The sequence below is a fragment of the Lagenorhynchus albirostris genome, chromosome 14 (assembly GCF_949774975.1).
Source record: "Lagenorhynchus albirostris chromosome 14, mLagAlb1.1, whole genome shotgun sequence".
Taxonomy (NCBI): domain Eukaryota; kingdom Metazoa; phylum Chordata; class Mammalia; order Artiodactyla; family Delphinidae; genus Lagenorhynchus; species Lagenorhynchus albirostris.
In genome coordinates this window covers 5,496,536-5,521,831 of record NC_083108.1, presented here as the reverse complement: position 1 = coordinate 5,521,831, position 25,296 = coordinate 5,496,536, and the positions used below count along the sequence as shown (strand labels likewise).

Genomic DNA, 25,296 nt, shown 5'->3' with positions numbered 1-25,296 from the left:
CTCAAAATGTATTTAAAAACTAAGGAGCACTTGGTGGCCAGCAACCAAATTACGAAATGAACATATCATTGTGCAGCGGGTATGTCTTGCTGAAGGGATAACAAATGTCTGTAATTCTTAAGTTTGGATAAAGGCAGTGGAATGAATTTAGAAATATGTCCACTTTTCACAATTCACTATAGAATTTTCTTTTCACAGTCCCCATGTTTGTATAAATAGTTCTTGTCTGAAAATAAAACACAGTTAAAACATTTTCTCCCGATGAAATATGCACACAACTACACCAACTTATCAAAGTAGTATAGAGCATGGAAATGCATTCACCTAATTCAAGAATAATTGATAGGTCTGAAGAGTTTTGAAGAGATTAACCGTCAAGCAAATTTAATTGGAGACAAATTAGTCTAATAGAGATATAGACTCTAAGTGCTAAAAATAAAGCCATTATGGTACCCGATGACAAAATAGATGTACACATAGACAACTGCTATTTATGGAACATTTTACATTATCAAGCATTCAAATTTTATATTATAAAATTTGACATAACATGCTGTATTTAATTTTGATGAAATAAGCTGCATGTTCATGCAAAAATAAGAGGGCACAAACCGTACAAGTACCACAGAATGCTTAGTGTGTGAGTTTTGAGTAGAATGTTGCCAAATTCAATCAATACCATTATTACCAGTTTTATATACTGACTTCAGTTATATTGAGACAGTATTCAATTTTTTTAAATTATGAAAACCTTGGGTTTCTTCTGGTATTTCTTTTAAGACTTCACCAATTTTTGTATCTTTACCTTAAAATAGATAAAATTTAACTTATTAACTTAACATCCTTTTCAATAGCATTGTAGTACAATGCTTGATGGTAAGAATATTCACATTTATTTTAAAGATACGTATACTAAGAATCATCCTTCCATCAGCATTGAATCCCGTATATTTCTAATTGTGAAATGCTACGAAACACATATCTCAAGAAAGAATGAATAAATAGCACATTCCCTAAAAAACTACAAGACAAATTCAACAGAACAAAACAAAACAGAGTACGACAAAGTCGGAGAAGGAACCAAGGGCATTTGCTTACCTTGAATTTTCTTTTTAGACCCTAGTTGTGTTGTATTCAGATTCATGTTTGCTTAGAGACCCAATGAGGCAGAACCTGGAATGTTATGGCTATTTCATTCAACAAAGTAATATTTTCACAAAAAATAAATAAGCACACAAATATTTACTTAAAAGCATTCCTAAAAATTCATAAAACTGTGGAAATAAAATTTTTTCCATCAGCATGCAAAAATATTAAATCAACTAAAAGTAGTTTAGGTTTTGAGACTATATATTGAATTGAGGAATTACGTACATTTACAAAATAAACTAAATGCTAGTAAGCATGCAAAACAAAACATAGGAAGATTGGATTTGGGAATTGGAAATAATATTTTTCTCAATTTAAATCTTCTTTCCTCAAGACTTTTACTAATTTTAGGCCTAATAATACAATATAGATAATATTGTCTCCATATTAAAAGAAAACTGTTTCTACTAATCCTAGCTACATTTAAATATCAATGTTTACTTGTTTTAGCATACCATGCTATCATATGCAATTTGTAATGTAAGTATTATGTGATACGTGGAAAAAAGTGTTTTAACTTTCATACCAAAAATATAATACATTATATTGCAAAATATGTTATTTTTACATTAAAATTATTCAACAAGATGGGTTAACCATCTTGGTAAGGCAATTATTTCCAAATATCATCTCGTATCTTAAAATCTATAAATATTGATTGGAGCGACATTTATGACCACATGGAAGCAAATTAGCCATAAAAATTAGAGCCATAATTTTTATAGAAATAAATATTATATCTGTATAGAAATAAATGAAATCTCTTTGGTCTGTGTGTGCTCACACACATACACGTATGTACACAGACGGGATTTAGGAAAAGTACGCAGAGCATGGAAAAAGGAAAAGAAGAGGCAAAAGTTGAAATACTATGCTTTAAGTCATTAATAAAAAGAGAAACTGAAAAATGAAGACAAAATAGAACACAACATTCTGGAAGCATTTCAGTCTTCAGGGTATAGTTTTCATCAAAAAATCTAGAGATACTGACCGCTGGACGGCTTTATCGTGTCGGGACAGCCTGTGACTCGTGGTCGGCACCTCGTCAATCTCGTCGATGTCACAGGCATCTGCAGCATCTTGGGAGTAGTTGTGTTTCATGACGAGGATACTTCTTCTGTTCACAGGGGGGATGAGGGGTTTGACGGGCTGTGGGGACATCTCTGTCAAGACAGAAGCATCTCTTGTGCTGAGGTTGCTGCGGCTGCCTTTCGTACTGGACAGTTGTGATCCACAGTGATGGTCATGAATGCATTTGGAAGAGGACCTCCTCAGTTTATGGTAGTTTTCAAAGTCATCGGCCACATCTGCAAAGTCAGCTGTAGCTCCTGTCCCTCTGAGGGTGCATACCTCGTAATGAGGAGGTTCCAACACCTCCTGGAAAACTGTCTGGTCAAAGTCCGATTTCCTTTGGACATATTTTTTACGAGGCTGTTTGATCTGCACAATGACAGAAATGATAATAAGGATGATCACAATGCAGGAAGTCACGCCAATGACAGTCCCACTGGTGTTGGTCAGCTGGTCCAGCAGACTGGCTTTCCTCTTTTCTACACGTTGAGGAGAGTGAAAACAACAAACAAAACAAGAAACAACCCACCACGCGTTAATATGGTAGTCAGACGTACGTGGAGAACTTTAAATGAAACAGGCTGAGCATAAAACTTTCACTGTCTTAAACATAAACAAGTCTTTAAAAAGAAACAAAATGTTTCACTTTTCACAAGAACCCTATCTTCCAGCCTTAGAAACGGCTCTCCCGTTGCACAGCATCCCTACTTTAAATGTAAATATATGTTTTGAAGAAGGTCTTATAAAACCTTTAGGATGTCATTTGCAAATCAATTGGTAATGGTAAAAACATTTCTCTTGGTATAAGAAACCCCACAAACTCTGCTAATGGGAACATGAATATACCTAAATTGTTTTGAACTTATTCCTGATGTGGATAACTGAAGTCTAAGAAACAGTATTCTGATACCAGAAGGTGATTACACTTTAAGACAGACACTTCCGGGATGTTGGCATGAGGGCTTCTGTGGGTCTTTCCCCATCATCGTAAAAGTTAAAAAAATAACATTTAAGGTTTCTGGAAATTGTCTTAAGGGAGGTACATTTATTCAAGAAACTCTACTGAATTTCTTTATGAACAGGGATGGTCTGTGGCCTTTGAGCTCCACCCAATAGAAGCTATCCCAATAGAAGCTTCTATCCCAGTAGAAGCTCTACTCAGGGTGGTTTCAGGCAACACAAGCCTCCTCTCCCTACAGGCCCCCAGTCTGGAGCTACAGTACCTCCCCAGGAAGGGCGAGCCACCTGCAGTTCTCAATGCCCTTTCTACCCCCAGTTCCATACTGCAGATGCTCGATTCCAGGCAGGAGTGGCTGGAATGTGGGGTCTCCCCTCCTCCTCCCAGGCCCCACTGGTAGGAAAGAAGGTCTACACCAGGCACAGCAGGTTGAGAATACAGGGCCCCGGTCACACTGGCTGCAGCTCACTCACAGCGTCGAGCTCCCTGAAGAGACAAGCAGAAGACCAGATGGCCCCTTTCTCCATCCTCACCGAGTGCCTTCTTCATAAAGCAGGGATGTTCCTCTCAAAGAAGTGAGCCACTGTCCCTGCCCCACCCTACCATCCAGAGCAGTGGCGCAGAGGTTTTGTCCATGGAGAAAGGTGGGCCACCAAGAACCATGGGAACAGACCCACTTTAGGCAGGTAGAACGAATCCCTAACAGTGCTGTATAAGGTTCTTCACAAAATGCTTAATTTCCCATCCATTCCAAAGTGGTCCCTTGGACACAACATGGATCATTGCCCATCTCCTCAAAATAGTTGATACTGGATCGGCTTCTCTTATTGACTCTGCGCACCATGGGTACTGTGGCAACGTCTCTCTGCTTCTATCCACAGAGGACGTTTTAATAGAAGATATTGGACATCAAGCATGGAGCGTTATTTGCCCGTTTCTTTTCCTTTGCAAACTGGTTAATATTGGATCTGAACAAAAGAGGATATGTGGCACTTTGAGCTTAACCAAAACTTGCAACATTCATAACCAAGCCGAGGGATGCTCTCTATGTAAACAAACCTTTGCGTACAGGCTAGAGAAGGAAGCCGGAACATTGGAAGCGATTCTCATTGGCGAGGAAGAAGAGCGTTTTGGTAGGAAAATTGAAGTCGAGGTAAGTGGCTTTAGGTACCTGAAAGACCTAATGTTCCTTCGATACACTTTTATCTCTAGAGTATGTGCACTATGTCTGGTAAAGACGGACTGGATAAGTGAGAGGTGCAGCCACAGATGAAGGAGCTTCTGATAGGAAACGCTGCTTTGCATGAAAAGCTCCAATGCCCTGCTGCAGGCTCCAAAAAGGAGATTTGCCAATGAACATCAAGTGCTAAGGACAGTCCACTGTGCATTAGGGAATGTGAAAACTTCTGGTTACAGCACTAGTAAAAGCAAAGGAAAAGGCTAACAAATCAATTATAAAACCTACAGGAGTTCACAAAGCCAATGTACAATATATTTTTAAGGCTGTCTGATACATATAAACATTGGATCAACTGCTTCCCACGCTACAGGTAGAGGGATTTTGCAGATTCCAGGGACGAATGATTACCTTTACAATGATTTTCGTCCCAAGGGTACACACAGTTCTGGAGTCCATTGCAAACCAACGTATTGTTAATACACATGTTACTGTGGCAGAAGAATGTATTGCCTTCGCAGGGAGCTAAAAAGGAGAAGAAAAAGGCAAGAAAAAGGTTTTAACTGATGCTCAGTTGTAAATCACTCACGTTGCAAATCTAAAAACAAAAAGATTCGTGTGATAATATGCCGTCAAATTGAGAAAAATGGTAGAACTGACATTCCATTCTCAGAAGTGTTGCCATAGCGGTAATTATTCCTTGTGTTACTAACAGAGCTAGAGTTCTTCTAGAAGTGCTCAGCTTATAAAACTGGCATGGGAAGTTTTCCATCATAAAAATGAAGTACATTATCCATATGGGTTCTTCTTTTTTTTATTTAACTTGGTGCATTCCTTTAGCAAAACTTAAGTGCCGACCACATGCATAACATTATGCTTTACACTGAAATTCTGTATGTATAAATTTGGTTGTCCTGTGCAAAAAAGATTTAGTTTAATGGAAATATTGAAATATTTTGGAAAGTATATGCTTACCAAATACTAATTAAGAAAGTATAATATTATTTAAGCATATGAAAGAAGCAAAGAATATCATGGAGATTCAGAACAAGGGAAAATTTATTCTGAACAACATAAGAAAAATGTACATTATTCTCATCAACGTTTAAAATATATACGGTGATGAAATTAGCCTACTTTGCATATAGATCACACGTTCTACTAACTTTAGGTACAATGGTCCATGCTCTCCAGATTACAATGCACATTGAGGGCATTGGGAGGTCAAATAAGAATTCCAAGAAGTATACAATTTGGCTATAGAAATAAGAGAATTAGTGACAAGTCTAATATAGCAAAGTCTAATGTTAGCTATGACTTCAATATTACAAAATAATACACTTCTTTCATTGTCAGAGTAATTGGTCATTTATAATAATGCATCTCTAGAGTAATGCTACACTATGAATTATAGCTTAGATGCCATTATAGCTTGATGTAGACAGTCCTTTAAAGTAGTTTTTGTTTTTATCTTTGTAATCATCCCACATATCTCATAAAATGTAATTTAAGCACTGATTTTTTTCGGTTATAGTTTTGTGGCCCTTTTAAGGATAGGTATTCTAGAAAAATATATTAGACACAAAACACATAATTTTCAGAGGTTCATCAGTCAGTAAAGTTTTATCAATGATCAATATTATCTGAACAGTGCAGCCATGTTATAATTAATTTTCACCTTCAAAACCGCTTATTGCAGGGTTGTTGTTTTTTTAAGAAAGTTGTCTCCCTTAAATGTATCTTCCATATTAATGAAAATTATTAAGAAAATGCTTTGCGTAAGGTAATTTAATATATTTTAACATTCCTAGAGGAATCATTAAAAAAGAAATGATCAAGGGCTTCCCTGGTGGCGCAGTGGTTAAGAATCTGCCTGCCAATGCAGGGGACATGGGTTCGAGCCCTGGTCTGGGAAGATCCCACATGCCGCGGAGCAACTAAGCCCGTGAGCCACAACTACTGAGCCTGCGCGTCTAGAGCCTGGTGCTCCACAACAAGAGAAGCCACAACAATAAGCCCGAGCACCGCGATGAAGAGTAGCCCCCACTCGCCGCAACTAGAGAAAGCCTGCGCACAGAACCGAAGACCCAACACAGCCAAAAATAAATACATTTATTCAAATAAAAAAATGATCAAGTTTTGAAAATCAAAAGTGTGGCAAAGACAAAGGTAACTTGAGCCAAGCATTCCCCCGACTCTCCAAGCCCTTACCCCTACCCCCCCCACCCCCCAGTTCCAATTCCCAGGAGAGCTTCTTCTTCCTTCTGCCTTGTTTGCCTTCAAGTCCCTGGTTAAAGAATAAAAAAGATGTAATAGTCGTTTTGAAAAACAAAGTATTAAAGAGTAGAAAAGATGCAGATGCAGTAGTCATTTTGAAAAGTATCATGCTGAACGTTTTATTGCGCTCCTGCTTTCAACATGGTATAAAGCTTTTATAGTGTAAGATGTAATGATCCAATCTATTACTGCAAAAATCTGATTTTCAGTAAGGAACTAAATTTGAATTTCTGTAGTCAACCATTTTGCAGAACTGATATGGTCTGTTTAGCAGGTAATGAATGTTGTCAAAACGTGTACACAGAACAAAAAGGTAGTTTTCCGCAAATAGATTAGAGCAGCTGCAAATTGCTTTAGTAGAAAATGTAAAAAAATCCACTTACTACCTGATAAATTGCAGTGGTTTTGAAAGTACAGTTAATCCATCAACTAAAGAATACCTCGAAAAGAGCATAAATATTTATTGACCTTCCAGAATGAGCTGGAAAATTTATTACAATTACTATTAAATAGGATGGGATTGTTTTTATTTTTTTGTGTGTATGTGTGGTACCCGGGCCTCTCACTGTTGTGGCCTCTCCCGCTGCGGAGCACAGGCTCCGGACGCGCAGGCTCAGCGGCCACGGCTCACAGGCCCAGCCGTTCTGCAGCATGTGGGATCCTCCCGGACCGGGGCACGAACCCGCGTCCCCTGCATCGGCAGGCGGACTCTCAACCACTGCGCCACCAGGGAAGCCCTAAATTTTTAAATATATAGATAAAAATGGCATTGCATCCTGCAACTGTGAAGTATGTTAGTACTAACAGTATGTTAGTAAATACACTAGAGATTTGGCTTCCAAATTCTCCAATGTAATTTTGTTTCTGTTTCTGCTGCTGTTGCAAAAGTCTTACAAAACACCAATCAATGTGCCATTATCAGTTATCATTAAATATTGGTGGTTTGACTGGGAATGGAACAGACCATCCAGTCCTGTCAATGAATCCCATTCCTGACACACTGCTTTACATCAAATAATTATACCAATGTACCAGTTAACTGAAATCATCCTCCCTTAAAAAAATCACTATTATTCCAAGTACTATTCCATCTTTGCTTCCTTACTTTTGCTACATTTATAGAACTGCTATGCAAACAATAAACAAAAACAAACAAGGAAATCTTAGCAGTGGCTAAGAAAACAATGTATCACAACATACCCCTTGAACAAAAATTAATTTTGTCTCATAGGCACCAAAAATAAAATCGACTGGATTCTGAATTTTCTTTATATTGCATATCTGAATATCTCTCTCATATAAAGGCAGACACACAACAGTTCAATAAAGATTCTTAGCTCTAGCTCCTGCTGAAAGCATAAAGTGGCAGCTTCCTGCCTCCCAAATCAAGCCATGTCCTCACTGCTCCTTCAAGGGTGTCTGAGTACATACACTCTGCACATAAGCATTTCCCACTGCTCCCCACACGTTCCTGAGATCTTTGGTTCATTGGCCATATAGTTCCCTCCCTCTCTCTGTCCTGGAATACCTATTCTCCACTCTACTAGGCAAATCAAATCAGAACTGTATGATCTTTACAGTTTGAAAATACCATTCCAATCTATCAGAAAATTATCTTTTCCTTAAATCCTATTCTACTTACAATTTTTAAAAGAGTTTAGCACTTAGTATATGCTTATCATCCTTCCCCATGAGTTCTTTGAGGCTAGAGACATGCTTTTAAAAAAATTACTTGTAATCTCTTATGTGGCTTAATATCTCTAGGCTTAGAGTAAATAGTCAACAGATATTTTTAATTGATTAATATCACTGAGCAAAAGTTTAGCTCTGGCCAGGCTGCTGACCTGAGTATCCCGGAGAACAGAAGATTCTCACAGGTGTGTTTACTGTGGAGAATTAGCCCTCAAATACAATAAAAATTGTGATATTCTCAGAAACTAAATCCCATTCATTTATTTGGCTCTCTTACTATTGCTGGAAAAGCACACATTCTACCAATTTTTAGAGAACTTAGTCTACTTAGAAATTCCATATAATTGTCAAAAGCTATTGGCTCTTAAAAACTAGCCCCCTTATTCCCTAAAATTATCTGGAAGAAACTCAAAATTAAGGTTTACCAATAATAAAGGGCAGCCAATAACGTAATCCTCAAAATTCAGAGTAACTCACACAGGCAGTTTCCATGATCAGATGAATCTACTTATTTCTGGGACTAGGTCTTCTGTTGCTTTCAGAATAGCAAACACAGCCTCATATTGATGTTAAAAACTAAGTACACAGAAGAAAGTATTCGCATTGCTTTTTGACTCTGAATTATTTAAAAGCACATTTAGACATAATGACTGCAGCTACTGCAAACTCACTTCTCTGGAAGGGTTTATTGAACATCACCATTTTATCATCCGCATCTAATGCTAAGTGTTTCTTTTTGAGAAAAGCCAGAAATGGAATGTGGTGAAATACGATAGTCAGCCAAAAGAATGTCATATGCGTAAGCACAGCATTGTTATTGATTTAAATCATTCGGGTAACATAGAAAATGGATATTTTAACACTGCAAAGTGTGTCTTTCCCAACTTTCCCCTCTTCTCTCATACACCAGGACTTTCCTAAAACTATGACTTCCTGACGGAGATATTTTAACATCTTGGGGGTATATTTCTTTGCTCATACACTCATACCCAGTGTAAAATATCATTAAAGTTCAATTCTAAAGAAGAATTCCCCTCTCCTCTCATACACTCATACACTTTGCACAATACGCAATTGTGCAAAGCGTCCCTGTTGGACTAGGTTAACTGTCCATGAACTTGAAGCTTAGAGAATGCTTCTCCAGGCACTTCATCCTGGGGTAGAGTCCTGACGACACTACAGCGGGTAGGGCTGCGTCTCAGGCTGTAGGGAGTGATAATTCCTAAGGAGAGATCTCGTCTTCCATGAGCACTTACTCAGTTACCACATCTATAAAATAGGGAGGCAGATAATGCTTCCCTAAGTGATTCAACTATGCAAAGAATGTAGGACAGTGCCGGCCATATGGACGCAAGCACTGTAGTTGTCATAGTAAGCTGTTCTAAAAGGCAAGTATTGTACAGAGGCTGTGAATTCAAAATGTCTGAGATTGAATCCTGGGTTCACCACTTCTAAGTTGTGTGATCTTGAGCAAATATTCCTTAAATTTTTTCACTTTTCAGTTTACATCTATATAATGGGATAAGTTTAAGGAGATACAGGATATAAAAGTTAAATGATCTATATTCAATTTCCTAATTTGTAAAGTGACGATAGTTGTTCACAGACCTCTTGTTAAGAGTAAATGAGAATATGCAAATTTGAAAGAACAGAGCACAGCCCTTTATGCAGAAGAGCACGCAATAAACGCTGTTTAAAAAGATGAGTTATACATAGAACTGTTGGTTTTCTCATGTGACAAAACAGCAGATAGTTATTCTTTAGGTAGTAAAATATTGTAATAAAATTAATATAATTAAATGGATTATGCTAGATCAATAAGATGTTATATTGGGAGTAATATTTACAATATTTAACAATCATTACTTCATGGGAACTGACCAATCAGAGTTAAAGGGATGCTGCTGGACATACCACACCAGTGCCTTCCACCCTACCTGTGTGTACCAGTTCTACAACACCCCAGTTTACAGTCACTTGTAAGAAACTGAAAAATAAACTAATGCATAATGAAGCATCTTTTTCTCAAAAACGACAGGGGAATGCTTATTTTAATAAGTTTCCTACTATATCTACTTCCAAGTCCTTATTCTAGCATACTATGTATTTCACAAAAATTCAATCCCAAGGACTAAGTGGACAACTCCCTTCTATGATTCAAAAAGTGGTTTTAAATTAATTCTGATAGTACATGAAGTAGCACAATGACAGGTAATACAAACAATTAACTTTACAATTTGCAGAAGGTTCTTACCCTCTGGCTCTCCTAAAAGTCATTATATAAGCTTAGTAATATACTTGAATGTGAAAACAAAGTGAACAATACAGCAGAGCCCTTCAGCTTCAAGGTCTTTGATTCTGTGTTACTATACTAGTTACATGTAAAAAGAAAAAAATAGTCTATAACCAGTCTCCATTTTTTATATCCAGGTACACAATAAACACACCTTTCTAAGACATGCCCAGGACTTTCCTAAAACTATGACTTCCTGACAGAGATATTTTAACATCTTGGGGGTATATTTCTTTGCTACACTCATACCCAGTGTAAAATATCATTAAAGTTCAATTCTAAAAAAGAAGCAAAACAGAATCTGCGCATGTGAAATATTGATACAATAGCAAATGGAGATTTTAAATGTTTGTACTACTTTATAGGAGGAAGGTTTCGCTACATAAGGTATTTGTGATATTCCATCATTCCCAGAATAACAAGACCATCAAGATAACATGCATTTTCTAACACCAAATTGTCAAGAGAGATATTCAGGTCCCATCCTGGGAAACCAAGGCAAGCAGTGTGTAAAAGAGACTAGATCTTGGTCTTTTGGTTCCAATATAAATCCAGGAGTGTTCTGAAGTTTTTAGTGATCCTATGAAACGGAGGCTTGGATAAAAGTGACATTTGTCCTACAATTGTATTAACAGAATTTTCAGTACAGAGAAACACAATACACAGATGCAGGTTTTGAAATTATCTAAAGGTCCTTTAAGCCCAATTTTAAAATTCCAATTTAAAATACCTTAAGTGAGCAGTTATGTAAATATTTCAAAACAAATTCTTTGGAAACATGAAATGTAACTCAACAGTTTGCTCTGGCAAGGAAGATGTGTACTGCAGAGTAGGAAGACTGAGAAATACAGTGTGTTCCTGTGTGTCACCCTTCTGGTAATTCTCAGCACCTTGTTTAGAGAAGTCATACGCCCAAAAGCATATGTTTAATCCAAATATCTCTATTTTATGTGTATACCACTTAACAGACAACACAAAAACAAAATCAGAAACAGAAGCTTGGCAAGTGTTGCCCCAGTGTTCAAAAATCATTATAGTGGTAGGATTCTTAATTCTTAAGGGGTCATAGAATAGTATGGAAATTACTGAGGTATAAAGTTGGGTGAAAAATAAGGATACAAGTTGTTTCAAATTATAAAACCTCACGTGAAAACAAACATACGAAAAATTTTACTGGAAATACTAAGCTGAAATGTTAGCAATGACTATTTCTAGGATATTTACAAGTTATATTTAATTTTCGTTGGGAAATATTTTCATATATGCATATACATATGTGTGTATATACACAAACATATACACATATAGTTACTTCTTATGATTGGGAAAAATCTGATAACTTTTCATGAAAAAAAAAGCCAAATATTAATCCAAACAAGTCTATTCTTTTATCTTTCAAATGTTAACCAGTAAGAGAATAGATTTCACATAATATTTATACTTTATTATTTTTAAAGATACTTAATGAACTCAATATTTCACTGAATTCATTGTTTTCTTTTGGACGTTTTTTCTAGTTTTAAATCCTCATATGTTCCCATTCGTCCCACTAGGTGGGGAGCATTTACCATTCTTCAGTGAAATAGCATTTCAGTCCTTCAAGATGCTTAAATCATGACGGCATCTGAGACAAACAACCTTTATACCTACATATTGCTGATTCTTAAGGAGTAAAAACGTTATCAGGAGACAAACAAACGAATTTTGGGCATATTTTAATTAGGTTAAGGAGGACAAGAGGAAGAAGGGCAGCCACACACTCAAAATAAAGGAAATTTTATTTTAAAATATAATAAAGAATCACCAAACATATATTTTATAATGTTAAAGGTCTAATCATGGATATATCATCATTTTTCAGGATCATGTCACATGCTTATAAATACTGTTCCAATTCTGTAATTAAAAGCCACGTAATTCATAATTGCTATTTAATGCTACCAGCACTAATGCTCATTCTATTAGAGTCATTTCTTTCCTCACCCACTACCTTGCTTTTCAAGTCCAGAAATGCCACACGGGGAAAATTAAAACAAAATGAAAATGAAAACTGTCAGATTTCTCTCTGAAACCTTGATATTTCAAATACCTCTGCTTTCTTGTTAATGAAACTATCATTTGGTAGATCTGTTCAAAGTCAAGTTACATCATATTTCACCAAGAAAATTTGGAAATAGAAGAGATGCTCGATCCTATTTTTCTTTAAAAATCATTATATCATTTAAAAATTGCTTGGGGCTTCAGATCAGACGCTCCTGCCGCCCCCCCCACCCCGTCTCCCAGCCCCCAACCCATATCTTGTTTCATTCCACAGGTATTCTCCTTGCTTCTTGCTTCTCTCAAATTCTTATCTTTTAACCGCTTTAATTTGAGGTTTGTCAAAAGCTCACGCCTCTATGTGCTGGCCTGTGTGAGAATAGATCACACACACACACACACACACACACACACACACACACACCCATGTCTGAGCTTTCTACTTCTGCTCTTTTTTATTCTTATTTTCCCAATCATAACTTGGAGTGGAAATGGTCACAAAAATGCATGGAGAAGCATCAGAACGAGGAAAGAGCTGGGAGTACGTTTACATGTCCTTGCTTCATTTCCTGAATTCAGCTTGTATCACCCTTGAAGATATTGATTTATTAAAATTTTCTGACAGTCTAGAGGCTCTACAGTCTATCACTTTCTTGGCCTGAGAGATGGGAACAAAGCTTAGAATTACTATAATTATGTAAATGTGATAGGCACCTGCATTATATATTCAGGTAATTAATTAATTTGCACTAAATAGCAAAGTCTGACACACTGAAAAACTCAGTTACTTTTATTCAACAATCATTTTGATCTTTCAGGTGCAAAGGTGATTTTCCCTGCCCTCTGAGGCCTTTCGGCTGACCCCTGCAGTCAGGCTCCTGGTGATACCGAGCAGGACCCTCTGGGGCTCCTGGGCACAAAAGCCTTTCTGTGTCCCCCATTTCTGGATTACAGGAAATAGGCTTCATTCAGCCTCCCTGACCTTCCCTGAGTTCCAAGGAGCAGGTTTAAATAGATGTTAATTAGGGAAGCTAGGACCAGTCAAAAGAAACAATAGAGCAGCCTAGAGGCAGGGTCTGGGTCCCCCCTCAAGGGATATACTTAATATTTCTGAGCTGTTTTACATATACTGAAACCGCCAGCAGGTGGGAGAAATTAAAGGTATGCTGCCCACGAGCATGTAGCCCCCCCGACTGGATGGAACCAGAAGGTTGATGATGCTGACTCCCCATTGCCTCACCACCAACCAATCGGAAGCAAGTCCACGAGCCGATCACGCCCTCTTTGAACCATGACTATGAAACTTCTCACTACCCCCTCCAGGTCCACACACATTTTGAGGGCATTAGCCCACTGTGGTCCTCTGCCTGGGAAAGCAATAAAGTGATTCTTTTCTACTTCACCCAAGACTCTGTCTCTGAGATTTAATTTGGTGTCAGAGTACAGAGGCTGCATTTGGCTTCATTCTCATGGGCTCACACTTCCGGCTCTGACTCCTATCTGAGACCCAGATTCGTTCGGTCCATCCGAATCCCTAAGTAACATCCCCACTTGGCATTCTAATTACCATCTCAAATGGAATATGGCTGGATGGGTTCAGATAACGGTGATCATCCTATAGTCCTCTTCCCTGCCTCCATTCCCCCCTCACACACCCTCCCGACATTATTAAGGGGCATCGCCTCGCTCCAGGCTAAAGGCTCAGGGTCATAATTGAGTCCTCTCTGCCCTGGCACCCACATCAAACTGTCCTGTAGGTCTGTCAGCTCTCTCTCAACTCCAGGCTCTTGGTAACGTCTCCACTGGTACTTCTGAGTGGTCTTTCACCAAATGGTCTCTTACACGGATCCACAGACACAGTGGCCAGAGAAGCCTTGGATATTTAAGTGTAAATCCGATGGAGTTTCATCCCCTTTTAAAACACTCCAAACGCTTCCCAATAAAGTGAAATCAAATCTCAAACTCCTTGGTACCCCTTTGCTTACCCCAAATCTTTGCCCAACTTACTCCTGAGCACAAGGATCGCCCAACACAACCCAGGGCACTCATGCCCACGTCCTTCTCCAGCACATTACCCCGTGTTGTGTTTTTCCACAACACTTATTAGGATTTGAGTTCATCTTTTTAAAGTTACTCTCTTGTACATCATTAGCTTCCTTTAATAAGAATGAGAGGCAAAGGCATTGTTCTGTTCACTAATTTATCACTGCGCTCAGAACATCAGGTGCCGTATCGTAGGTCCTTAATAAATACTTGTCCACGAGACACTGGAACAAAACTTCTTTAAGCAGTAAAATGGATATGCCATATTCTCATTAAATTCTAACAATGCTTCTAATTTCTAAGGAATAGCTAAACTTTTCTTCATGAACTTGATGGAAGAAAATATCTAAACCATCAGAGATCCCAATTATGAGTGAGTGTCTGCGTCAGCTTTCTAAGACGTCAAAAACTGGATTAAAACAATGTAGAGCTTGCTGCTAAATAACGGTGAGATTCTAATCACAGAGAAAGAAAATGTAAAAAAAAATTTTAATATATTTGGCTATTAGAATTGCCTCCCAAAACAATTGTTTTGTTTTGTTTTTCCCAAAATGAATGGAATAATTTCCCTGCCACCATACTTTAAACATGCAATGGCCCTTGGGCTATGCAATTAGAGGAAATGTCATTTTACTTGAAAAATGCTGACCAGATTTGAGGCCAGAAATAGGTTTGTGCATCTTCTCGTCACCTCTTTCATCAGCTTCATATTTTTTTTTGAAAAATCAATATCTGCTTCCAAAACTCTATGTTCCAATGTGACTTAGTTATCAGTCAAGATAGCCAGTGTTATTGTTAAGCTATAGCTTAATCTTTTTTCTAATACAAGAAATTCTATTCACAATCTAATCCCACTCACATTTATTAGATCCCCCCAATCTCTCTGCTAAAATTGCATATTCCTACTGTTCCAAAAGACACGCTATTATGAAAAGAGAAGCACCTTCAGGAGAAAATTATATTCCATAGATAGAGGCCATTTCATTCCTCACAGAGGGCAAGGACCACGTCACGATCTATCCATTCCATTTGATGCCAATTAATTATTATACATTTTTATACTATGATTATGTCTGCATTGGGTAAGCTACCCCATGATTTATTCATCGTGTGCAATTAGATGTGACTCTAGTTACAGTAACTAGGATATTATATTTCTTTGGGGTCTGCACTCTATTATTAGGACCTGGACATGGGGTCCAGGGTTTGTTTCCATAGCTGATGCACACATATATGCAACAGTTGTTAGGGTAGACTCATCATTTTGTTAAAGGTGTTCATGTCTATTTGGTCTCATTATGGAACATGCCAACTCCCTGAAGGAGGACTTGCAGTAAATAAGGATGAAAGCCAAGCATCGACAAAGCACCATAGCCTCAGGCTTGTGATTCTGTTAGTTCAAAGACTAACGATTTGGAATAATAATTTCCTTTCTCCATAGCAAACATACATTGTTTATTGTCATTGACAGATGTAAACTATGTAGCTGTGAAGCCAGAATCAAAGAGATCAATAGATATTATCCCCAAGGATCCTACCAAAAATTACAAGGAATTTGCTGCCTGTATTCTTGTCCCAGGATCCCTGGCAGACACTTAACTAAAGACAATGTTGATCTAAAAAGTTCAATGAAAATTCTACAAAATTTTCTAAGTAATTCAACATACAAATATGGTAGCCAAAATTATTTAATATTTTTAGTCTAAAAATTAGTTGAGGAAATTGATTTTAAATTTTAATTATATCACTAAACTATATATCTATATGTATAACTTTTCTTCAGTGATTTAAGTGACCAAATAATTTAATATCCAGTAATAAATGTACATCGAGAATTAACTTCAAATAATAAGATATGTCTGACAGTTGTTGTTGTTGTTGTTTTTTAATGGTACAATAGGACTCAACTAAACACTTAAAAAGAAAGAGAGAAGGGTAAGTCTCTGGCAGATGATACAATTTTATATCATTTTCCTTTGCTCAAAAGTCTCATTATATTTGAAAGTAAGAAACTACTGACCCTAAAAAGTTTCAGTATACTGTTATCCCATTAACAGACAGAATAGGAGAACCATCTATTGACTCTTTGCTCCATTCTAGACACATATATTTAAAACTTACAGCTGTCCTGTAATGATTCCTCATTTTCTGGAGCATTCACATTTAATGTCAAGGTGTTACAGGTAGGAAAATGGAAAAATTAGTTGACCAGCACCAAATTCATCCTTTTACACATTTTCTCATCCTATTTCCTATTTTTTAAACAACAAAAATTATTTTTTCAAATGACAGATTTGTGATTTTCTTTCTAAAATGTTAACATTAATCTTAAAATCTCCAAACACATGTATACTGGCCAAAAAGTACATATTGGTATCTTCATGATACATTCCTTTTTTGTATTTTTCTGTAGTGAAAAGATATTTAATTTTTAAATAATTTCTTTATATAGAAGAATATTTATTCAGTGGTTGGGAATGAAGGGAACATGTGTTTAGATATACGATTACCATTTGGCATTATGAACCGTTGGTCTTCAAGTCAACTAAGTTATGTTTTCACAGTCTCAGACTAGAGTTTGTCAGTTTAATAATAATAAAAAAAAGCTAACCTATTGTGTTTAGTTGAATAATGGCTCCCAAGTTTGTCCACACCCTAATTCCTAGAACTTGTGAATGTCACCTTTTATGGCAAAGGGATTTTGCAGATGTGATAAAGTTAAGGATTTCAAAATGGGGAGATTAGCCTGGATTATCCAGGAGGGGCCTGTGCAACCAAAGGCGTCCTCACGAGAGGAATTTAAAAGCTCCAAGGGACAGAACATGATTTAACAACGTAGCAAAAAGAGATAAGATGATACCTTGCTGGCTTTGAAGAAGGAATAGAAGGAATCCAGAGACTGGGACAGGTGAGGGAACGTATTCTTCCCTAGAGCTCCCCTAGAAGGTGGCCTTGTTGACACCATGGTTTCAGCCCAGGGAAACCTATTTCAAATAATACGTTTGTGTGGTTTTAGGCACTAAGTTAGTGGTAATCTGTTACAGCAGCAATAGGAAAACTCGTAGCTGATTTCTCAGGGTAATCAGAGACCTGCCCCACTAGGTTCCACAGATGTAGCTATGGCTGCACAATATCAAAATGGGGAAGGAAAGGTCAGAAGTGGGAAAAGGGAGGAAAGAGATCTCTGAGGTGGAAGAGCAACAGTTTGGAACCAGGACACCCTGACAATTTGTGAGTCACAATTAGCTGGGAACTGTGTTAAGAGCAACATTTTCTAATTCTTTACATAGTTTAAAATATCAGAGCAAACATTTATTCATATCACCTGTGAGAGAAAGGGCTGATGCTACTCTACCTCTACTGTTCTAAGGACGCTGCAGAAATGTGGGCTTGGTCACCAGTATTTGCCATGCAGTAGATCAGCCCTCAGTTAAGTGTGTCTTTAAGGTAAATGGTGGAGAAATTCTACCGTAGGCTGTAGTGACTCTTAAGTCTAAAAGAGTATGTTATGAGACAGAAATGTGGTATCCTCAGCTGTTGCATAATTATCACCCCTCCAACAAAACCTCCAATGATCAATTATTATTTTCTGAAATCATAAATGAATCTTAATTTTCCCAATAAAGAAAATAACGTATAACTTGATATCTTGTAATAACCTACAGTGGAAAATAATCTGATAAAAAAATGTATAGATATAACTGAATCACTTTGCTGTACACCTGAAACTAACACAATATTATAAATCAAATATATTTAAATTTAAAAAAAGAAAAAATTATATATCTTGTTTTCCTAGATTTAATAAATCCCTTCAGAAAGTCGTACCAAATTATATTTATTGCTTTTAAAATGTTTACTAAAACAACTTTTTGTTGGAGAAAAATCATAGAATACTGATAGTAAGCCTCATCCTAAAAATACTGTTAATTGCACTGCCTTCTACACATATGTATTACATATATAATAGATACTGTATATTAAATATTTATCACACATGTTTACAAGAATATATTTGTAATGTACATGTGTTTTGCTTGCCCCTTGTTTTTAGAATTTTATTTTTTAATATAGTTTATTGGCAATACCCATCCAACACATCATCGTAGCAGTTCCAAGAACACAGGCATGTTTCCAGAACCATGTAACCAAGCCATTTAGGAAATTTTCATTTTTTAAATGATTCTAAACATTCTCATCACTAGTATCTATTCTTAGATTCATTTTTTAGATCAACAGGTAAGACCCTATTTTTGTTTTTTACCTGTTTTAGAATTTTGATATATAGTGCTAAATTAAGAAAACTTCTATTTTCCTGCCAGCATACATAAATTTTCATTTCACCACACCATCTCCAGAACTGGGTATTTCATCATTGCCAATTTTTTAAAACAATTTGATACCTGAAAATGATGTCTCATTCTTATTGAAATTTATGTCTTTTTGTTTACTAATATGAATAGGCGTTTGTTTCCTATACCAGTAGGCCATTTACGCTTCTCTATGAATTAACTGTTTACTTTACTTTATTTGCCCCATTTTCTATTGCTATATAACATTTTCTTATTGTCTTATATAATCTGTATTCTTTTTTTGTTTATTGTTGCTTATTTATTATTTATTTTTTTGAAGTATAGTTGACTTACAATATTGTATTAATTATAGGTGTACAACATAGTGATTCAGTGGTTTTACAGATTACACACCATACAATCTGTACTCCTTTTTTTTTTTTTTGCGGTACGCGGGCCTCTCACTGTTGTGGCCTCTCCCGTTGCAGAGCACAGGCTCCGGACGCGCGGGCTCAGCAGCCATGGCTCACGGGCCCAGCCTCTCCGTGGCATGTGGGATCTTCCCGGGCCGGGGCATGAACCTGCGTCCCCTGCATCGGCAGGCGGACTCTCAACCAGTGTGCCACCAGGGAAGCCCACAATCTGTACTCTTTACAGGATAATAATATTTGCCCACTGCCTATCCTTTATGTTGCTAATTGTCCTCCAGCTCAGCTTTTCCCTTTTATTTAAATTTAATTTAAATTACATGTAAAAATTTAAATAATAATACATCTTGAATTTTGTATATTTGTATATAGTGATATGTCCCCTTACCCATGGTGTGTTTTATGTCTACTTTATTGAGATATGCCCAAACCTGACACATAGTCAGCAATTTCCCCATCATATTTTGTGTATTGTTGATATTTAAATCTATGCCATCTGGTATTTACACTGCTATAAGACATATATAAGTAAATAATTCCTGTATTAATAAAGTGGTCTTAATCTTTTAAAAATACAGCAATTCCTAATGATGAGGCTTGGAGATCTATACCCATAAAATGTTAATTTACATTTAAATCTATGTTGTAATTGGTCACCTTGCTCCCTCTAGCACTTACAATTTTCTTTCCTTGCTGAAATACATACAGAATATAATGCCTTTTGATCTTAGCATTTACCCCAAACTTGTAAATGTGTTTTGCCTAGATTTTTCTAGAGGGAAAATTAAATATTATTGTTGAGAGTTGATTATTATCCACCTTTTTTTTTGGTGTATTTTCTCAGAGTGTTACCGACCTCTGTGCACTTTTACAGTAATAATCAAATTAAAATCTGTATATATTTTTTTCCCTCTAGGAGCCATTAAATTTAGTTTATTGAGGTGATATGGTAATTTTACTGGTGCATTACAAAATGGGGAATTTGCACTATCTAGGACAGAATGCAAATTGGCTATACAAGAGGCAGATGGCAGGCCAAACCGTGTTCCAGACAAGAAAGGATAAGATAATAAAACTGAAGAGTGAAATAATAAACAATTATGGTGACAGAAGAGTAAGGATCCTACTAGCATAAACAAATGATGGAGAAAAACAACTATACAGGGGGCTTCCCTGGTGGCGCAGTGGTTGAGAATCTGCCTGCCAATGCAGGGAACACGGGTTCAAGCCCTGGTCTGGGAAGATCCCACATGCCACGGAGCAACTAGGCCCATGAGCCACAACTACTGAGTCTGCGCATCTGGAGCCTGTGCTCTGCAACAAGAGAGGCCGCGACAGTGAGAGGCCCGCGCACCGTGATGAAGAGTGGCCCCCGCTCGCCGCAACTAGAGAAAACCCTCGCACAGAAACGAAGACCCAACACACCCAAAAATAAATAAATACATTTATAAAAAAAAAACTATACAAGAAGAGAATTTGGCTTCTTAGAATACAGTGTTTTAGTGGGTAATTTACTGAAGTAAATGAGAAAGTGTGTGGCGGGAGGGACAGAGTACCAGATACAAGGGAACGTTTGCTGAAGTGAGTTACACACTTGAATTCAATTTGAATGAGTGCGGCTGCACCTCAAGAGGAGCAACCTTCTTATTCATCTTCATGCCATCAGTGCCTGGGCACTTTCTTGTTTACTGAAGGAATGACAGAATGAATGGAGGAACACAAAGAAGTATAAAAATGAAAACTTATCAATGGCTAGGTAAAACAGTAGTAGTTGCTCAACTTTTAGGGTCAAGCTGATGTTGGAGTGATTATTTTTCTTATACTGCCTACAGTTCTATCTTGTCACACGTCTTGAACTACCAAATTTAGGAACAGTAATACATTACTAAATAATAATATATTTATTAATATATTTAATCAATATATTAAGTAACGTATATAGATTGCATTTGGGTTATCCATTCTATTAAAAATGACCCATCATTACAACAAATATGCTTCAGCCTTCTATTGCTGAGTAATAAATTATTACAAACGTTTGGGCTTAAAACAATACCAACTTAATATCTCCAGCTATGCAGGTCAGAAGTCTGGGTTGGGTAAGGTCTCTCTTTATGATCTCACAAGGCTAAATCAAGGAGGCAGCCGTACTGGGTTCTCATCTGCAGCATGGAGGCCTCTTTCAAGCTCATTCAGGCTGTTGGAAGAATTCAGTCTCTTGTGGCTGTAGAACTGAGGTTCCTGCTTTCTTGCTGGCTGCCAACTGGGGGACATTTTTAGCCCCTAAAGGCCACCATCATTCTCTTGTCACATGGCCCTTTCTGTAACATGGCAGTGTGTTCCTTTAAGGCCAGGAGGAGTACTGGCTGCAGCTTATAATGTCTCTGACTTCTTCCATCCCTGACCTTTAGAATTTCTTTTAAAAGGGCATAATGATTATTATCAAGATTTGTTGAGTATTGTCAGACCAACCAGGATATCTGGTACACTTCTATAGAGCAATAACAACCTATCCGAAAGAGAAATTAAGAAAACAATCCCATTTATAATTACATCAAAATGAATAAAGTACCTAGGAATGAATTTAACCAAGGAGGTGAAAGACCTGTACTTGGAAAACTAGAAGACAGTGGTGAAGGAAATTGAAGATGACACAAATGGAAAGCTACACCGTGCTCAAGGATTGAAAGAATTAGTATTGTTAAAATGTCCATCCTACCCAAAGCAATATACAGGTTCAATGCAATTCCTGTCAAAATACCCATGGCATTTTTCACAGAACTAGAACAAATGATTCTAAAATTTGTATGGAACCACAAAAGACCCCAAATAGTCGAAGCATTCTTGAAAAGAAGAATATACCTGGGGGTATCACATTCCCTGACTTCAGACTATACTACAAACTACAGTAATAGAAACAGTATGGCACAAAAACAGACACATAGATCAATGAAACAGAACAGAGAGCCCAGAAATGAACCCATACTTTCATACTTTCCCAAGCCTCCCAAGAGTATTGTTTTATTACAGCATCAACTCAAAGTCCTAAATCTCATCTAAATCTCACCAGCTCAAAGTCTGAAATCTCACCATCTAAGTCACCTAAATATTGTGCAGACAAGGCTCCTGGGGGCAGTCCTTGAAGGAGTCTGGACTTCAGTTCCTGAGGTACAGTTCCTCTCCATGTGGACCCATGAAACCAAAGAGACAAACCACCTTCCCCAAACTCCCAACACAATGGTTAGACAGGCATCAGAAAATAGTTACAGAGATTCTGGTTCAAAGGAGAATGAAGAGTAAATAGGAGTCACTGGTCCACAACAGTCTTGAAATCCAGCAGGGTAAATGCTGGATTTTTCTTGATTATATTTCCAGTTCTAGGACTATGCCTCTGTAGCTGTGGACTTTGCTCTCCAGGCTCTCAGTTCTGCTCCCTGAGTCATCCTTCTTTTCTCATGAAAAGTAACATGTATATGCAGCTGAGTGGTAGTATCAGATTGCTTCAGGCCACTAGAGCTTTAGGGTTCTGAGAACTGTTTTCATTTGGTTCTCTCCTTCCCTTTCAGTCCAAGCCGACAGTGTTTCTGCTGAAATAATTTTCTCAAGAGCCTTGTGGGTCTTGCTTGAAATTCACTGGGCTTTGTTCTCTTAGACAAACACCCCACCCATAAATCTATTTGAGAGAATCCTTTCGCTCCCTTGGTTACCACTGTAATGGCTGAGGGTCATTGCCCTTCCCCTCCTGGAGACCCTCTAGCTTGACTTAGAGGATCTATAAGGTCCAAATTTAACCTCTTCTTTGAAGGGCCTTTTAGTTACTAAACACTGAGATTTTTTGATGTTTCTGATGGTTGAGCAAAGGTTATACAGTCATATTCAGCCTTTTCTCTCTGCCGTATTTTCAGCGTCATTTCTAACTGAAGAAAGCTGGGGCTTTAAAAACCATCCAGTCCTAATTCCTTTTAGTTTAATAATTCTTTAGATTTATTTCTCCCCTTCCTCATGTTACTATAAGCAGCAAGAGAAACCAGGCTATACCTCCACCACTTTTCTCAGTAGTCTACTTAGTTATAGAGCCAATGTTTGTCACTTACAAGTCTGCCTTCTGACATCACTGCAGGACACAATTTCACTACACTTTCTGCCACTACAAAACAAGGATGGCCCTTCCTCCAGTTTCTAATAAATACTCCTCACTTCTATCTGAGCCCCACTGGCAGCCCTCCAAGTCCAGGTATATTTTAACCACCTGTCTGAGGCAATTTAGGCTTTTTCTATCATTATTCTCAAAATTCAACCAACCTACGATCACTGCTTGATTCCAAACCTGTCTCCACCTATTAGGTATTTGTTATAGCAGCATCTCGCATACAGTACCAAAATCTGCAATAGTTTTCTATTGCTGTGTAATAATCACCCCAATTTTAATATCTTAAAACGACACCCAATTTTTATCACACAATTTCAGAAGCCCAAGTACTGGATCTTTTGCTAGAATCTTACAAGGTGAAATCAAGGCATCGGTTGGGGCTGTGGTTTTCATCTGATTCTCAGGGTTGTCTTCCTAGCTTATTCGGGTTGTTGGTAGAATTCAGTTCCTTGCAGTTATACAACTGGGGCCCCCATTTACTTGCTAGTCAATGGCTACGGATGTTCTCAGCTCCTAGAGTTCACCCCTGTAACAGGCAGGCAGTTCACAACATACCTGTTTGCTTTCTTCTTCCAGGCCAGCAGTCTTTCTGACTCATGCTTCACCTTATTTTGGGGAGCTCACCTGATGAGGTCAGGTCCACCCAAGATAATCTCCCTTTGATGAACTCAAAATCAATTGACTAAGACCTTATTTACATCTGCAAAATAACTTTTGCCATAGAATGTAATTTAATTACAATATGATATTGTAGGATTCTGTGCCTTCCACAGAATCCTTCAATTCAACTCCTCTTTAAAATTAAATATTACTGTATGTATATTTCTTTGCTGTAAATAAATCTGTACTTTAGGCTCTATGGCCTTTTGCCATAAATTGATATGAAATGAAATACAAAGTCTCATTTTAGCAAATTATTGTAAACATTATTCCCACATCTTTAAAATGAACAATTTTCTTTTCATCTCTTTTTACTTACATGTCTGTTTTTAACAGAAATATGCTGCCCACTAATCAAGCATTAAGTGATTGAGATTTTATCATGGTGTAAATAAGAGCCGAAGAGCAGCTGAAGGTAGAACCTCAGAAGTCACAATGAGATATCACTACTGTATTCATTCATTCTAGTTACTGCAAATTCACGGTGTGTTCAGGAAGAGGCAGGATCAGAAAATCTGGCTTGTGACTCAATGTGAAGAGGTACATTTCACGAATGTCTCCATTATACATATACAGTACTTAAATACACAGTTCTATCATAACTGATCATGCGTTTTCATGTATAAGTATGCTCAACATTGAAATTACACTAACCATAATGAATTCAAAAAATTTTAGATGATTTTTTAGAGCAAGACCAACGTCTTTATGAAAAGTGATGCAAATGTGTAAAACTCTATTCTTATAGGCAATCTTAAATTGAGTCACTAAAATAAAATATAGCATACTTTCAAGATCAATGTGAGAATTATTCAAACTATTCCGTCTCTATCTCAAGTTGGATTCATTCTTCTTTATCCTCAGCTGTGTTTCTAACCTGATTCTCATAATTGTTGATTTTTGACCCAAGAAAGCAAATTAGTCACAGTGGTTAATACGTTTTCCTCTTCATTTCAGAATATATTTAAAGTTTACATAAGTCATCTTTCGTAGAGAATACTATCCAAAATTAATACCTAAAAATTTGAGGTCTTTTTCGGGTGCCCATATATGTGTTCGTCTCCACTGT

General features: G+C 37.3%; 1 protein-coding gene across 1 annotated transcript in view; it reads right to left on the bottom strand.

Annotated features, from left to right (window-relative positions):
* Window positions 1-1,112: 1,112 nt before the first annotated feature.
* NETO1 (neuropilin and tolloid like 1) overlaps window positions 1,113-25,296 on the bottom strand; it is an 89,209-nt gene continuing 65,025 nt past the window's right edge. The window contains exons 8-10 of the mRNA XM_060120935.1: window positions 4,767-4,880; window positions 2,141-2,699; window positions 1,113-1,173 (exon numbers count right to left, since the gene is read on the bottom strand). Coding sequence (XP_059976918.1) covers window positions 1,113-1,173; window positions 2,141-2,699; window positions 4,767-4,880 — 734 coding nt within the window. The remainder of the gene's footprint in view (window positions 1,174-2,140; window positions 2,700-4,766; window positions 4,881-25,296) is intronic.